Source organism: Musca autumnalis, unplaced genomic scaffold, assembly GCF_047663935.1.
Source record: "Musca autumnalis isolate F117 unplaced genomic scaffold, ASM4766393v1 scaffold_1, whole genome shotgun sequence".
Lineage (NCBI taxonomy): Eukaryota > Metazoa > Arthropoda > Insecta > Diptera > Muscidae > Musca > Musca autumnalis.
Window position 1 is genome coordinate 4084177 of NW_027411644.1, and position 17866 is coordinate 4102042.

General features: G+C 36.4%; 1 protein-coding gene and 1 long non-coding RNA gene across 5 annotated transcripts in view; one reads left to right on the top strand and one right to left on the bottom strand.

The window, feature by feature from the left end:
- Nucleotides 1–17866, top strand: part of LOC141389614 (uncharacterized) — a 136851-nt gene that overhangs the window by 32331 nt on the left and 86654 nt on the right. The window contains exons 3-4 of one of the 4 annotated variants that reach the window (XR_012409127.1): nucleotides 15002–15118; nucleotides 15174–15319. The exons of 1 other annotated variant lie outside the window; for it this stretch is intronic. Coding sequence is in view for 1 of the 3 variants with exons in the window: in XM_073961415.1 (XP_073817516.1) it covers nucleotides 17465–17524 (60 nt within the window). In the remaining 2 variants the exon portion in view is untranslated. Of the gene's footprint in view, nucleotides 1–15001; nucleotides 15119–15173; nucleotides 15320–17464; nucleotides 17611–17866 lie in introns of those variants that run through there. 2 more of the 4 variants (XR_012409128.1, XM_073961415.1) reach the window with 2 other exon arrangements.
- Nucleotides 54–13772, bottom strand: LOC141389629 (uncharacterized). Its single transcript, XR_012409132.1, has 3 exons — nucleotides 13649–13772; nucleotides 2017–2383; nucleotides 54–754 (listed from the first exon to the last, which is right to left on the bottom strand). It is a non-coding gene; the product is annotated as an uncharacterized lncRNA (long non-coding RNA).

Sequence of the window (17866 nt, forward strand, 5' to 3'; positions counted from 1 at the left end):
AAAGCCCTACCGGCACATATTAAAATGGCTAGTGTGCAAAATGACTCTCAAACCTTTTTTTAAAAATTCCTTTCAAAATTAGTTTAACGTAATTCAATATTTCGAGTTCCCAATGCATCAGAAGTTTGCTTACAAAAATTTACTGTACCTTCAGATTCCACGGATTTTGAAGCAAACTCGTGATAAAAAATTATTATATTTTATATACGACATATTTATTGTGTTTGCTTCTTGTTTTGATCAGAAGCTGAGGGTATTTCTCTGTCGGCACAGCTGACTGATACTCTCTTACTTGTTATCAGGTTCTTTTGTTGCAAAAAACCTAAACATGGAAATAGACTAATGAGTGATATCTTGTTATCGACATATCGAAGGAACATGTTTTACAAGCCGTTTTAATACTTATATATCATCTCATCCCCTGGCTACCTCGGTACAGTGTATATTCCTCCACCCGCCACACTCCAAATGCATGTAACTTGCTGCCTTCATTTGAGCAGTAATGTTTTTCGACGTTCCATCGTATATTTTGTTTAAGTACATACTGGCAATTGTCTTTCTATTTGAAAAATAAGCTCCAAATACAATTATCTCTCTGGCAAGTTTCTCTTGAAGGATCTCTTTGTCTTCATCGCATATTTTGAGGCTTGAGTTCGATGGTTAAAGCGAAGCTGATGCTCTGTCCATCCGTTCGCAACGTACAGGGGCGGCTTCGCCACTGGGACGCCTACGCCAGTTCCGATTTTCTCGAATACTACAAGTGGTAGAAAAAATCCGTTAAAGTGAAAGTTATGAGCTTAACGAAGGTCTATTATCTTCCAAAAGTTGGCAGTTGTGTCAAGTATATGATTGCGAATGCTCGCGGGTTTGTGTGTTTTCAGAGTATTGCGAAAAATGCATGGTGGGTATATGTTGCGATATCCTGTTTACCTTTTGTGTTTAAAAAATATATTTTATACCGTCAAAAGACAACTACTGAAGAATAGAAATCCTAATAATTTGCATGGAAGAAGTAATTACAAATGCCAATATATTCATATTATTATAATATATAGGGTATTGGGCGCCATGATAAGGGTGTGGTGGATGTGAGAATTTTGTTATGTTTAACTTAAATTCTTTATGCCATAGATATACCACACTATAATGTGAACTTAAAATCTAATGTTGTTCTGACCGTATCTTATTTTAGTAATATTATGATTTTTGTACCTCTGTTTCTTTTTGTAAATTTTAGAATCACATTTGATTATTCAGTAGAAACCATATTCCCTTTTTTGCATAAGGTTGATATTTAACGAAGGAGGATGACAAATTACTGTTTTAGAGTCCGTTGGTGAATGTCCCATATCGACAATTTCAATGAAATTTGGAATGTGGGATGAAAATCTGTCTAGTAATAAACCCGCTATATCTAAATAATGTTGACAAAATTGGTAATATGTTTTGAAAATTTGCTTAAAAATAAGTTTCGCAAATTATATTAAAATTGGTCTATATATGTAGCGCCCATACATCCAAATTTATTTTACATATACACAGTGGTGCCAACGAGCGGGGCCAGCTTTATGATACCATAATAAAGTTGGCCCCGCTCGACTTTGATCCTTTCCTTACTGGTTATTATTATAATTGGAACCTTCATACAGCTGGCCAAATATATCAACATTTTTATAAAAATTTTGACATTTATAAATTGCGGATACTGCAACTGCAAAGAACTGTTTTTGGTTACCTGCGATTGCAAAATGTTTCCAAATTTTTCAACCTCAGGTCTGCCCACCTTAATTTTTCCGCGATTATTATCACAATTATATACTGACAATTGACAATTTCCGATCATGTCTATTTTAAATTAAATCTATCAAAAGAATTGAAGAAGAATGTGGCTATAAAGTAATATACCACATTTTAGTACTTTCAACTCATTGGCGATTGTGTTCATGAATGTGTTAGGAAATATCCAAACATTTTTTGCAAATCTGAAATATCTGATATTTAAAATAGAAAACGTACATCTGAATTGAAAAATACACCTTTTTCTGAAGTCACACTCACAACCTCATCCATTTGAATTGATGCGGGGTGAATTCATCGCTTGTCATCGTCATTGTAGTTGTTTTCTTTGGTACTGCGTTTTATGAGCAACAACTTCGTGGATTGTTGTTTGGTGCTTAAAATCATTCATCTGAATGTAGTGGGGAGTGAGTGTGTGTGTGCATCCACAATCATGACCAGCGAAGTTACTGCTATGAAAAAATGGTGGTGGTGGTTACTAACTTCGACGGGATCGAAAACTACTGGTGGTGGTGGAAATACATGTCAACATCTTTAAAGGGGGACAATTTTAAGACCGGAACTAGTCTACGTTTCAGGAACAGGTCTGCAACAAAATTAAGAAGAAATTTACGATCGAGTTAAAATATTAGGATTATGTATCTAAACTGGTAAGCAAATTTTGAATGTAGGTACATCATAGAATAAAGAATTTATAGACGAACTATTATTTTTGCAACATTCGGACCATTATCTATAGAAGTATGAAGAATAATGTTAAAGTGACGTAACACAGATCATAAAGACTACTAAAAACTTTTGTGGGAGGGGTCCCTAAATATAGGGACATTTCGGTGGCATTATTTCAGGCAACATTTTAACGCGCTCCCAGAAGTGATTAAAGCGCAAATGTGTTGGATCTGAACGAATGAAACGACACAATCCATCTTGGATCCAGTTATTTTAATTGTTTACTGTACAATTGTTTTACAGCTTTTGGTCACTATGTGGGGAAGCATAGGTATGCCCACAAAAACAATATAAGACTCCCAAGGACTACCTTCGATGGGCATTTCGAGACAATCATAGAAAAACTTTTAAACTGTACTTAAGCGTATATCGGTTACTCTATTCGTATGTTATTGCTTATCAATAGTGCTTTTGGGTTATGATAGCAGAGAGTATGGAATTGCCCTTTCAAAAATTGTACCATCGTAATAAAGGCCACAAGGTAAAAGACTTTCATAATGATCCGAGACAGGTCTATAAATTGTACTTTTGCGAAAAAAATAAATTTTGTGTGAGATACCCAAAGCAGTGGATAATATTCGAACATATTGTGTGTCTGTAAGAAATGTTACTATGTGCAATGTTTGGAGAATCATAGCGAATTTTTGTGGGGAGTGAAGCAATAATTCCCTTCTTCCAACTTGATAGACTTAGTTGTCAAGTCCTTACAGAGGTATTGGAGGTCTATGTCATGGTGGATCTCCATTCGCGCACTAAATAAATGACTTATGGATCAGACAAATAAATCTTTAAAATAATAAAAATCCCAAAACCCAATGATGACAGCATTTCTGCATTTTGGTATAACCGGGACTGGAGAAACCCAGCCCACGATAAAAGGGACACTACTTATGGAAAGGGACGGAAAAAGGCAGACAACTTAGGGTAGTACTTATGGAGTGGTCGACGACAGTTTATCCCATGACGAACTCGCAACCACAGTCGTTCCAGCGACTGAAGTCGTCAATAAACTGGCTCGGCTTCAGTGAAAATAACTAATCTCTTGAAACAGACAATTCGGTCGAAGTTAATATAACTAGTCTTCCAAGGAAGGACGCTACCAAAGTTTTGGTCGAAAATGTTCTCATCGCCTTAAAAGGCTCTTCAGATCGGTTGGCTAAAGAGAAGAGGTGTTACCTAGGTCATTGCACTACTATATCAGTATGTACATCAAAGGGAACCACAGTGTAAATTAATCAGGATCAATCTCAAGGTGGTAAGTAAGTTGGAAAGAACATACTTTGACATGTCCAAGGGAGAAATCCTGACCTTAAAAAGCGACGACCAAAATAAAATGGGTTGATTTGATAACTATAGAAAGGAATGGTTCCCAAAATTAAATCTAGTTTCAAGATGGACTATATCGGTTCATTCATTCAGGTACCTTCTCCGCAAAAGTTACACTAGGCCACGTCTCGGATCGTGTTGATATTTTAATAGTGTCTAGTCATCATCATGACTACTATATTGGAATTTTATTGCTAGGGAATGCCAATACTTCAAATTATGTTTAGACGAAATCCGTTTCAGACAATTTAGAGTTGATTTAGCCATGCCCGCCCATCTGTCTGGCTGGTGCGCACGATAACTCTCGAACGGATAAACCGATTTGGTCCAAAATTTGGCTTTCCACAAAAGTTCGAAAATGTTCGAAAAATGTGTGCGCACGATAACTCTTGAAGGGAGTAACCGATTTGGTCCATACTTTGCACATCGTGAAATTTCTACCAGACTTATATGAGGTTCTAGTATGGACTCAATCGGTCTACTCCTTCGGGTGCCCTCCGGAAAAATTTTCTTTTATGGAAATGTGTACAAACAACTATGGCACCACATAAAGTGGCTGGAGAGCACGATAACTCTCGAACTGATCAACCGATTTGGGCCAAAATTTGCCCTTCGTCATATTTTGTCATATTTTAGTTCGAAGATAGGCAATACCGGTCCACAACCTCCGGTGCTTCCCCTGAAACACTTAGTTTAACTTCTAAAATGGTGATACCTTAGGGTACCTCCCCCACAAAAGTTCAACATTTGTGTCTAAGTGCAGTTTAAGGTCTGTTCAAAGGTCCTTTGGAAATGTATTCCGATGCTGTTTGTTGTGGTCCTGTTTACAGCGATATTATGTTTTCCGTGGACAAGTCCATGCTTCCCGGCATACTGGTCCAAAATTTATACGATGACCCACTGAAATAACTAGTAGGTGCGATATCTATCGAAAAGATTTGACTCCCAAAATAAGGTCCATATCTATAATGGACCATTCCTTTACGTACCTCCTGTGCAACAATTTGAAATTTAATTCTAATCCATATTTTCTGTCGCAAAGCCGACTGAAACTTTTTACTTGTTTTCCACATATGCCAAAATACTTGTCCTGTGTATGATACCAACCCCCCAAACGCCTAAGAAATTACGCCTGAAACTTCCAAATCTTCTTTTGTCACATACGAAAATGGCATTTATTTTAAAAATTAGGAATCTGTAATACATTTAGGTTCCCCACCCCAGTTTATTTTTCATAAAACCTTTAAAAATCATAAAACCGTACTCTAGAAAAATATGACAATTAATTATTCGTAGAGGTAGTGTAAATAAACAGATTATTAACATGAAAGCCGAATTTGGCGAACAGTGTTAACACACATATGCATAGCTTCCCTCCTTTCTTACAAATTAACTTCAATAATATTCATAGATCACCTCATTCAACACTCGTTAATATTCAACAGAATCAATACTTACAACACATAACAATACAGTTTCCTAACATTTCACATTTATTAATTACAACAATAACGAAACGTTACAAAAAAATGCCAACAGCTAACAGGTAACAACACACACATAGATTTATTCCAACGTGTTCATTGAAAATCAAATATTCGGGAATTGTTCGAACTTAACGTACGTCCTTATTTCGCAGTTGTTGTTGAATGGAAAATTGCGTTTTCAGTTCTGTGCAACACAACCAACATTTAGTTGCAGTACAACAACATCACGATTACATTTTGCCCAACATGGGTTTGAATAACAGGAATGCATTCATTCAAAATAAAGGTCCTTCTATTTAGTACTTGTCATTGGGTGAGGGTGGAATTATTGACATCACAACATACACAAACAAGTTCATACACACACACACATACTAATATCCATTTGATGTAAAACAAAGTTATGTGGAAATCTTCAAACGACAAACACCGTTGTGCATTATTGTCTTCGTTAAAAGTTACAGAATATTTTTATGACATGGAATCGGATTTTGCCAAAAATTATTGACTATTTTACCGCCTTACAGTCGGCTTCGCATTGCTGAAACGAAAAATAAAATTAAACTTGGTTTAGACTATGCACTTATACGATGAATAAATCGACTGGATTTGCTAAACCAAGCTTAGTCTAAACGGGGTATAACACTATTAAGTCTCCAAGTACCCAATAACCTTCCATACCATTCGGAGTAAATTGTGAGAGATTAACTTAAAAATCCAATGATGCAGGAACTTAGATAAAACTAAAGTGAAGCTATGTACTTACAGTAAATCGGAGTCAATGCAGACTAACCGGACGGAACCAAATGAATTTTTATAATTTGTTTAAGCTTGATCCGTTTTTTTTTCTCTTAGGAATCTTTACACTACTCAAATCTTTAAATTTACTTATGACTGTTTTAATACATCTAGATAGGATTTTATATGGGACTTTATTATATAAACAAAAGGCAATGTTGTAAGAATCCGACAACCAACAATTTAAAGATAGAAAAATATATTCTGAAAACATATTTTGAATTTCAAGGACATGGCTCAACGAAGAAGGGCAGCACTTAAAAGAGTTGTTTTTCACGGCGATAGAAAAACATCCTTTGATTTGATAAAAATGTGCAATCACTGCAGGTAAGCGTTCCGGTTTTATTTTCGCATATCCCAACTAATGATCTGGTAATAATTTGAAGAAGGGTTAGTTGTCCTAAATTTGATTAGGACGCACAAAGGTAACCATCATAAACAAGTGAATAACGAATTATTAATCCTTAGAGGAGCAACATTGTCATTTATATAATCCTTTAATGATGACGCGTCAACCAACATCTATTTAATACAACGAAGAAGAGTGAGTGTGCATTAACAACAAAAACACTTGCAAATGTTAACAGTAGAACCCGCCAAAGTCATGCACATTTAAATTGAATTCCATATGGCAAAACATAACAGAAATCATTCAACATTCCAAAGAACAACAAAATATGAATTTATGTGCGATCTCTCTGTTCTCCAAATGGATCTGTAGTTCCCACATTAAGTATTTCTCCAATGCCCTCAATAACATCCCCCATCCATCCATCCATCCACCCTGCCATACTATTTGGTCTAACAAACAACTATTCCGAATCTTAAAGACCTTAGAAAAAATCACCCAAAAAACCCTCCAGCCCGTGAGTGTTGTTCACATTAAAGTGAATATCTTTCGAAACCTAAACTCGAATAGAAAACAAAACGAGCACAAAATAATACAAATGAAGTACATACATACAAACATACGAACAAGCAAAAACACACAAATGTCGATATGTATGTATGTTTGTACGCCTGTATATCCCACATTTATGGTGAACGCTTGGAGGTTGGCAGTTGGATGGCATAAAGAAGGAAAAAAACCAACACAAAAATTACGACGACGACGACAACAACCCGACATCGAAAGAAAGAAACTATAGACCACGACTGTATACAGCATGGAAAAGCAAGCACCAAGCAATACAGCGAACCAACCAGCCAGCCATCTACCAAGCAAGCAACACACTTCGAACGGAATGAAAAGATAAGGGAGGGCCGCAAAAGGAACGAGACATTAAAGCGCACATCACACAATCAAGGCAATGCGGTGTGGTGTCAACGAAGTTAAGGTACAAAGCATACGAGGCCTTAAACGTTTCCACTGATAGTTTAGTTAATAAACCACCAGAAAGAAAACATGTAGGAAATGCGTTAAGTTCGGTCGGGCCGAACTTTTTACACCCTCCACCACAAATTTCAGCCATTTCGGTGGATTAATGATGCCACAACCTTCAAAATACCGAAAATCCGTAGCTACCGTTCTATGGGGTCTATATGATGGCGTGGACCTATACCTACAAATTTCTGGGGGGAAAATTGTATACCCCCAACGAAGACTAAATACCAAATTTCAGGCATCTCGGTGTGATAATGAGGCCAAAACCTTCAAAATACCGAAAATCGGGATATATCGCCCTATGGGGACTATATCAAAACGTGGACCTATATAAACATTTTATGGCAGAAAAGTTTCTTAGCCTCTGGAAACACAAAATACATAGTTACAACCGATTCTGTTGTCAAATGGGACTAATACATTCAAAATATATTAAAATGACGCGTTATATGGGGGCTATACCAAAACGTGGACCTATATAAAAAAAGATTGGTAGGAATGTTTTTTGGCCCCTGGAGACACAAAATACTAAATTAAAACTAATTCGATGGTAAAATGGGACAAATATCTTAAAAATTCCTTAAAACGGCGGCGCGTCACTCGTCATTTTGTATGGGGGCTATACGAAAGCGTGGACCTACATAGCCCGCGTTCAATACCAAAAGTCCTACGTACATATAATAGATTTTCCCAAAATTTCATCTACCTACGTCAATCCGTTCGGACGCTAGAGTGATTTCCACAGATGGACATGGCTATATCGATGTAGAATTGCACGCTTATCGAGAATATATATAGTTTGTGGGGTCTACAATGATTATTTCGAGTAGTTACAAACGGAATGACAAACTTAATATACCCCCATCCTATGGTGGAGGGTATAAAAAGTAAAAACGGCGTTATGTTTGGTCTGGACGAACATTTTACATACTCCACTCTAAATTATATAGAAACCAGATTTCAGCTATTTCTGTTCGATAATGTGGCTAAAACCTCGGACGGTAGTGTTCCATTGGGGCTATATCAAAAAGTGTCCCCAACGGAGACTAAGTACCATGTTCCAGGCATTTCGGTGGGATAATGAGGAAAAACCTTCAAAATATCGGGAGGCACAGTTCCAATGTCAGAATTTCAGTGACTATTTCAGGAAGTATGAACTTGTCGGAGAATATAGTGCTTTTCGGAATTTTTGGGGTCTTCATCTTTTATTATATCTTTGAAATCGGAACCAAAACAAGAAAGAAAGTATCAGTCAGCTGTGCTGACGGAGACATACCCTCAGCCAAAATTACAACAATCACGAATTTCCTCAAAATACGTGGAATCTGTAGGTACCGTAATGTGGGGCAATACCAAATCATCGACGTATACAATAGTTAGTAAGCAAAGAAAAGAAATTTTTGAAAAAGTTTTAGAGTTATCTTGCACAATAAACATTTTAGTATGTGTTGTCAGGGTTTTTGGAGCTTTTGGGTCAGTATCTGAGGAAGTATGGACTTACTCCGGAAAATATTGTACCGTTGTAAATGGGGTCAATAGGACAACCTACTGGAAAAAGAATCAAATCGATCCAATAGGAGCTTTAATTTCGCTTTTCCCGAATTTCGGGTGGAAGGTACCCGAAGGAGTGGACCGATATAGTCCATATTCCAACCTGATACATGACTGGATGAAATAATACGATGTGCAAAGTCTGCCCCAATCAAAACATCTTAAGAGCTCTTAATCTTCACTCTCTCCGAATTTTGTGTGAGAGGTACCCGAGGGTGTGGACCGATATAGTCCATATTCCTACCTGAGACATGACTGGATGAAATAATACGATGTGCAAAGTTTGGATTAATCAGAAACTCCCTGCGAGAATTATCTTGCGGATTAGCCATTTTGGTTGGTGCCGTCAGGGTTTCTTGGAGCTTTTAGGCCATTATCTCAGGAAGTATGGACGTGCTACCGAAAAAAATTGTACCGTCGTAAAGGGAGCCGCTAGGACAACCTGCTGAAAAAAAATTGCAAAACTACCCGCGAGGTGTTCTTAAACTTAACTTTATCACGAATATTGGAGGTTCCCGAAGGAGTAGGCCGATATAGTCCATATTCGAACCCGATCTATGCCTGGATGGAATAATACGATGTGCAGTTTGGACCAAATCGATTGTTCCCTTCGAGAGTTATCGTTCACACCATTTTACAGACAAATTTAGAACTCTTGTGGAGGAGGTACCCGAAGAAGTGGACTAATATGGCCCATCTTCGAACTTAAACTAAGTTTGGACAAAATATTACGATAGCCAAAATTTGGTTTGAATCGGTTGATTCGTTCGAGAGTTATCGTGCGCACCAGCCAGACATACGGACACACTTGGGGTCTAAAACCGTTATTTCGATGAGGCAAATTTTTGGTCGTATCAAAGTGTATATACATACCCTTTCTAGCCTAAAGGCTGTGGGTATAAAAACACTACCATACCATAGGTCGGAAAATGTGGCAAAAACCGCTCAAAATAGGTAACCTGTTATGAATTGAGACCTATAGGACATTGTTTACCTCTAATGTGTGGGATTTTCGGTCAAATTGAAACTCAAAATTATGAATGAAAACTTCAAATAAAAGTTGACATCATTGTTGCTATCGGTAGAACTTTGCGAGTACCTTTTATTGATCGCTAACTTACCGAATAATATTGTTAATTACCGAAATTATAAGCAATTTTAACGATTTTTTGGTTAGCCACACATATCGGTTTGTCGGTAAGTTAGCAATCAAAATAAAGTTGGCGATAAGTCCTACCGAAAGCGACAATGTTGCCAACTTTTATTCATTCATAATTTTGCGTTTTAATTTTACCGATGTTTGTCGGAAGCCAAAAATGCGTTAGAGAATCGCACTACAGATAGTTTTTGGCCTACACTGTGAATCTTAGTGAATCTTTGTTGTTGTGGTTCTACATGGATACACTTTTTATACCCTCAGCCTTTAGGCCAGCGTCGCCCATAACATTTCCATCAATACTAAAGCATGTGTGTATGCATGGGTGGAAAAAACAACAACCACACGATGTTTATCGTTTGTTTATGTACACGAACACTGTACGTGAGAGAGAGAGAAGCAAATGGAAAAACAACTCAGTGGGCGCCCTCACTATACTGTCTTTGCAAAGAAGTGCGTCCCTGCTTTAGGCTCATAGCCTATGGTTTTAGACCCCAAGTATGTTTGGACAAAATCCGTTTCAGACAATTTTGAGTCGATTTAAAGTTCGAAGATTTCTACCATAATATTTCCTGATCAGTAGTGCGATTCTCATAACACATTTTTTGAGTTACCGACAAATGTCGGTAAAATTAAAACGCAAAATTATGGATGAATAGTTCGAATAAAAGTTGACGGCACTGTTGATATCGGTAGAACTTTACGACTACTTTCTTTTGGTCGCTAGATTACCGAGAAATATTGTTAATTACTGAATTTATAAGCAAGTGCAGTTTAAGGCCTGTTCGAGGATCCTTTGGAAATATTTGCCAAAGGACCAAAAGGAGGTGTTTACAGCGATATTATGTTGTTCGTGGGAAAGTCCACGATTCCTGACATAATGGTCCAAAAACTCGAAATTATACAATGACCAACGGAAATGACTATTTGGCGCGATATCAATTGAAATTAGTGACTCCCAAAATAATCTTCACTTCCACAATGGACTATGTGGGTCCATTTTTTCTAGCGTACTAGAGTTGTACTTTTTGACTCACGTAGCTGCCACCGTGGTGCAATGGTATGGACACCCGCCTTGCACGCTGAAGGTGGTGGGTTTGATTCACCGGCCAGGCAACATCAAATATTTTCAACGGCAATATTGGCGACATTTCCTGATAATATCAGCCATGTAAAACTTCTCTGCAAGTGGTATCTTAAGACACGCCGTTCGGACTCGGCGATAAACAGTAGGCCCGATATCATTGAGCTAATATGAATCGGGGTGCCCTCATTGATATGAGAGAAGTTTCCCTTGCCCCGTCTGGGATGTTTGTGGAACAAATATTGTTATAGCTGATCGCTCTTCTTAGTTTAGCTCTTTTAACCCACTTGGTGCCGAGAATTTTTTGTGAGAAAACTTAAAATTGTATATTTTCGAGACTTTTTAAGCATTTTTTTTTAAAGAAATAACTCTTTTCTCTAAAACTTATATTTTTCCTACAATCGAACTTTCTTTTAAAAGTGCCAAAAACTTTGGCGGGTAATATAGGTGGATTCTCATGTGCATATCCCTTGGTTTTTGATTTAGAAAATACTCTTACTATATTCATAACAAATCCCTGACTTTGTGTGAATCTAACATTTATGAAAAAACTTTTATGGCATATTTAAATTTTTCATTAAAAGTCGAAAATTACAAAAAAAGTCGATTTCTTTCGAATAATTAGGGTTTTAGGGCAATTGCGTGGAAATGAATAGGTAAAATAAAGATTTACAAGCGTGAAATGACAGATAACGGACAATACTATAACAAAATGCAAAAAAAGACTCCACAAAATTATTCGAAAAAAAAAACAGAGTTTTACGTCAATTTTTGCAACCATTTTTTGTGGCGTTTAAACGACCAGCGGCTTTATGTGGGTTAAGTGGGCTAGGCCGTTGTTTTAGTTCTGTAGTTCAATCGTTCTTCAATAAGCTCTTACGGTCAGCTGTCTTTTCATTCTATCATTCCCCGGCTCTGAATCATTCGTATGCAATTCTTTCATTTGGGTAATTTAATTCGAAGAATTTCAATTGTAATTTGATTACATATTTCATTTGAAATTCGAAACTTTTCACTTGTAATTTGAGAACTCCATTTGAAATTCGAATTATTTTATTTGTATTTTGAATTTTTTCATTTGTAATTCGAATTATTCCATTTGTTATTTGAATTTTTCTATTTGTGAATCGAAGTTTTTCAATTAAAAAAACTCAAATTACAAATGAAATAATTCGAATTACAAATGAAAAAATTCAAATTAAAAATGAAATAATTCGAATTTCAAATGGAATTCTCAAATTACAAATGAAATAGTTCGAATTTCAAATAAAATTCTCAAATTACAAATGAAATAATTCGAAATTCAATTGGAATTCTCAAATTACAAGTGAAATGTTTCGAATTACATGTGAAAATGGTGTAGATCATAGACACTTTTCATTGAATCGTTCAATTGAACTAGTTCGTTCGTATACTATACATCTCCCAAGCAAAAAGCTTGCCTCCAAAGCTGCAGTTAAATCATACATACATATGTACAAGTGATTTGGAAGTGCATCAAATAATGCAAGAGCGTGACTACTGAAAGATGCACTCCATTAGCACTGCATTTTAACTAATCCTTTGGCTCTACATTTTATTTAACGCTTCGGCACTGCAGTTTAACTATCACTTTGGGATTGAATTCTAACCCTTTAGAATAGAATACAGTCCAATTTTCATCCAAAGTACGTGCTTTGATGCAGTGCTTTGGATGGAGTTTAATTTAAAGACACTCTTCGGAATGTGTTTTTATGCAGTCCAAAGATGCAATAAACATGCAAACCATTGCAAAATATTCCAGAATAAATAAAAAGAATTTATTATCTGTATAAAAGAAAAATATTACAGTTAAATCATATGTACAAGTGATTTGGAAGTACATAAAATTATGAATTTTCACTCATTCTTTTTACAAGACCCCGGAAAGAGGCACTCCATTAGCACTACATTTTAACTAAACATTTGGCACTCACCCTGTGGCACTGCATTTTAACTGATATAGAATAGAATGCAGTCCATAGCACGTTTGAAGCGCATCCAGATGCAGGTAAAATGTGGGAATTGGAGTGCCTTTTTCACGACTCCATTGAACTTCATCCGGATGTTGTTAAAATTGGATATGATTCTTTGGATTGCATCCGAATGCGGTTAAAATATGAGGAATAGAGTGCCCTTTTCACGATTCCGTTTGAACTGCATCAAAACATGCCGTGAAAGAACTAGTCCACATTGCACATTATATGGGGCAATGATTTTACAAAAATCATGAATGAAAATCACCGATGTTGCCCAATGTTTACAAAAATTACACGCCACGGTAAATCGCACGTGGAAACTACGGGGTAACTACCTACCCCTTTATCTAGGCGTTGAAATTACCGGCATTAATGGGGCCTTTTAAAAAGGTCTCTTGCCTCCTTTCTAACACATGAACACAGCACTCACCAAATGGAAGCAAATGAACGATCTGAGTTAAACTGAACTGAAGGAAAAAACACTGAAAACAACATAAGCCATCACAAAAATTGTAATAAAAGCAGCTCTCTACGACACAAATAAAAACAACAACGCTAACACTAACATCAACGGCAGCGACATCGAGCGACCGAGAAGAATAACACCGAGGCAAACAACATTGAATGCTCCAGAGTTACCATCCACAACAGTTTTACATATAATTATATCCATAGGCTAATGGAGATATAGACGAAGTAATTCTCTAGAGAAGTGTGTTCCAATTTAATTTGTTGACAATTCAGCTCATTCAGCTCAATGAAATTTTTGACACATACTGGTACCAAAGTTTTTACACTCGTGAGATGACAGTTAACATCAATATTTGTGAGAATAGGTGACATTTATTTTACTAAATACTTCTGCGATGATAAACAATAGTGCCTATAGGATACGAATTCCACACTCGCCTTTCAAGTGTATGTACATAGTATAATGTAATGTACATATACATATTTATACTCTAACTTCCATTATTACAAGTCTACTTTTGTTATATTTGGGATTTACCGAACAGATTTAGAGCGTTCTGCTTAACTTAAAGTTAAAAGTGATGATTGAATTTCAAGGAGGAACTTCTTGGCATTAACTTTCAATGTAAAAATTATATTTTTCATGCCTCCAAATTGGTTTATTTTGCGTTTTCAAATCCATCAGATAGTAAAAGAACACATGTAATAATGGCCCTAAGTGCCATTATTATATCTTTTCTTTTACTATTGGATAGATTTGAAAACGCAAAATAAACCATTTTGGAGGCATTTAAAATATAATTTTCAAATTAAAAGTTAATGCCAAGAAGCTTCTCCTATAAATTTAATGATCACTTTTAACTTTAAGTTAACCGGAACGCTAAAATGTGTTCGGCAAATCCAAACTGTAACAAAAGAAGACTTGTAATCATACTTTTACTATAGAGACCTTTTATTGTTAAATTTAAAGCATGTATATTTTTAAAGTTCGTCAAGGAAAAGACTTTTTCTCAAAGAAACTCGTCTGTCTCTATGACTGTCATGCCACTCTACAATTTCTCAAAGAAAATAATAACTTTAGACTTGAATTCTTATTCGATTTGTGACAATCATTCTTACTCAGATGTATTTCAAGATAAACTATATATATGATTAATTTATAGAATGGCAACTCTAACCTGCCGTACCGAATAAACGAACTAAACCAACTTTACTTCATAGCAAAGCAAACCAACAAAGCAGGCAGCCAGCCAGCCAGTCATCCATCCATTCATTGATATTTTTGTACTTATATAGATGGAAGTAGGTAGGTATAGATGTGTGTATCTGTGCACACAAGTAAGTATGTCTGTATGTAGCGAATATCTATGGATTGTACGTCAGCCAACCCCAGTTTTTCAGATATAACAACGAACGTCGCATCAACCATCCAACCAACCGAGCAAGCAAAGCACTCTGGCAGCACCAAGGCAAAACGGCAAAACACAAGCAAACAACTTATGGAGGGGAGAGCATTGTACAAACGGGCTTAATGTTGAATTTTTTCATATTTTTTTTCTTCTTTTTCGTAATCAGAATAAAATGAAAACTCACTTAAATGGGTACTGTGGGCATACGATTTATTATGAACCGATGTTGCATTGGATGTGCCCTTGGATGAAGTGTGTGGAGCTATTCTTAGCAGTTTTTATTGTTTATTGACTAGGGAATAATTATATTCTAATTCTATATTGAAGTCTACCTACGGATTAGACCTCTACCATATAGGTCGATAATTTAGTAGATCATCACTATTGTTGGGACCTATGTACTATATACAATCACTCCGATCTTATTTGATGCAGGTACAATCTATTAAAAGAGTTGAAATATTTAGGCTTGCTTTAAACAGAGAAACAAATAAACTGATTTTTATACCCTCAGCCTTTAGGCCAAAGAGGGTATATACACTTTGATACGACCAAAAATGTGCCTCATCAAAATAATGGTTTTAGACCCCAAGTATGCTTGTACGATGTCCGTTTCCGATTCGAACCAAATTTTGCACTTCGTTATATTTCGCCCAATCTTAGTTTAAGTTCGAAGATGGGCCAAATCGGTCTACTCCTTTAGGTACCTCCCCCACAAAAGTTCGAAAAATTTGTGCGCACGATAACTCTTGAAGGGAGTAACCGATTTGGTCCATACTTTAAAAATCGTGAAACATCTACCAGACATAAATGAGGTTTCAATATGGACTCTATCGGTCCACTCCTTCGGGTACCTCCCCCACAAAATTTCGGAAAAGTCCTGCTCTCGAATCGCTTTGATTTTTGTTGTAGCAACTTGTATTCACTGTCCCCTATACGACGGTACAAGTTTCATCATGGGCAAGTCAATACTTCCTGAGAAAATAGGCCGAAAGGTGTAAAAATCCCCTATGGCACCATGTGTAGTGGTTGGATCGCACGATAACTCTCGAACGGATCTGCCGATTCGGTCTAAAATTTGGCCATGGTAATGTTTTGTCCGAGCTTAGTTTAGGTCCGAAGATGAGGCACATCGGTCCATTCCTTTAGGTACCTCCCCCACAAAAGTTCGAAAACGTCCGGAAAATTTGTTCGCATGATAACTCTTGAAGACAGTAACAGATTTTGCCCATACTTTGCACGTCGTAATATTTCCACTAGACATAGATCAGTTTCGAATATGCACTATATTTGCCAACTCTTTCAGGTACCTACCGCACAAAACACAGTTGTCAGTTGAGGGATGTCTTACCCTCAATTCGTTTTAAATTTTCTAGCTGGTTGCATTCATGTCCCTATTACGACGGTACAAGTTTTTGAGTGTCAAATTCATATTTCTTGAGAAAATGACCTGAAAGCTGGAATATTAGATAAAATGGTGCTTATACGTGCGGTTAAGGGTCTGTTCGAAGATCCTTTGTCTGTGTCTGTTTACAACGGTTTTCGTTTTTCATGGGCAAGTCCATGTTTTCTGAAAAAAGCTTTAAATTATATAGTGACCAACTGAAATGACTGGTGGGCGCGATATCTATCTAGATGAATGATTCCCAAAATAAGGCACACTTCCAAAATGGACTATGTTGGTCCATACCTTTGGGTACCTCCCCTGCAAAACTTTTGAGCTTTTATCCTAATCCATATGTTTTTGCACACCAGTTCATACGCCCCAAACTCTGAAAGTCCGCTAAATACATAAGTTTTTGGGCAAAAAAAGTGTTTCAACTCACACAGGTTGAGGGTATATCTCTGTCGGCAAAGCCGACTGATACTTTTTTACTTGTTTTTTTTTATAAAAGGGCCGGCTTACTTTCGATACATTTAGAACTTTTTCTATACCATACAACTTCGTAGCACAAAACGTCAAAGCAAATATATGAAGCCGATTACCAAGTTTCAGAACTATAGCTCTATCCCGTCTAATAAAATAACTAAATAATACCAAATTATGTACTATTTATTACAGTGTTTTATTTAGCTTGCTTTGTTGTCTGTCTGTCAAATCTAGTAACTCATTTTTAACACAGTTGCAGTTGATCAATCGAACTGAAACTTTGCACACTTTTCAGATATGGATGACAATACATGAATATGAAACTAAAACCGATTTTTCCTATAGCCCCCATATAGCGGTACCAATCGATTTCAGGTATTTTGGGAATTGTTTCTTCATTTTTAGCCCGTATTGGCTGTTACTTGGCATTTGGAGTTCCCAATGGTGCATACACTTCCCCAATAAAAATTGTGGACATGGGTCAGGTATTGCTGTAGCCCCCATATAAGGGTTCCAACCAATTTCACGCAATTTAAAGTTTTAATCTACAATTTCGGCCTAAATTTTCTGTAATTTGATTATGGACTTCTAAGTGGTCAAAAAAATTATTTACTAAAAAGTTGGAAATAAAAATTTTTTTTTAAAAAATAAGTTTCAGTGTTTTATTTATAAATGCACTACAAACTAGAAAATATTTTTCGCACAGTCACAACAAGTATATTCTTTCCCATGATGGAATCTCTCAAATAAAACGCTGGAACTTAATTATTTTTTATTTTACACTTACTGTGCGTTTTTCTACATAGT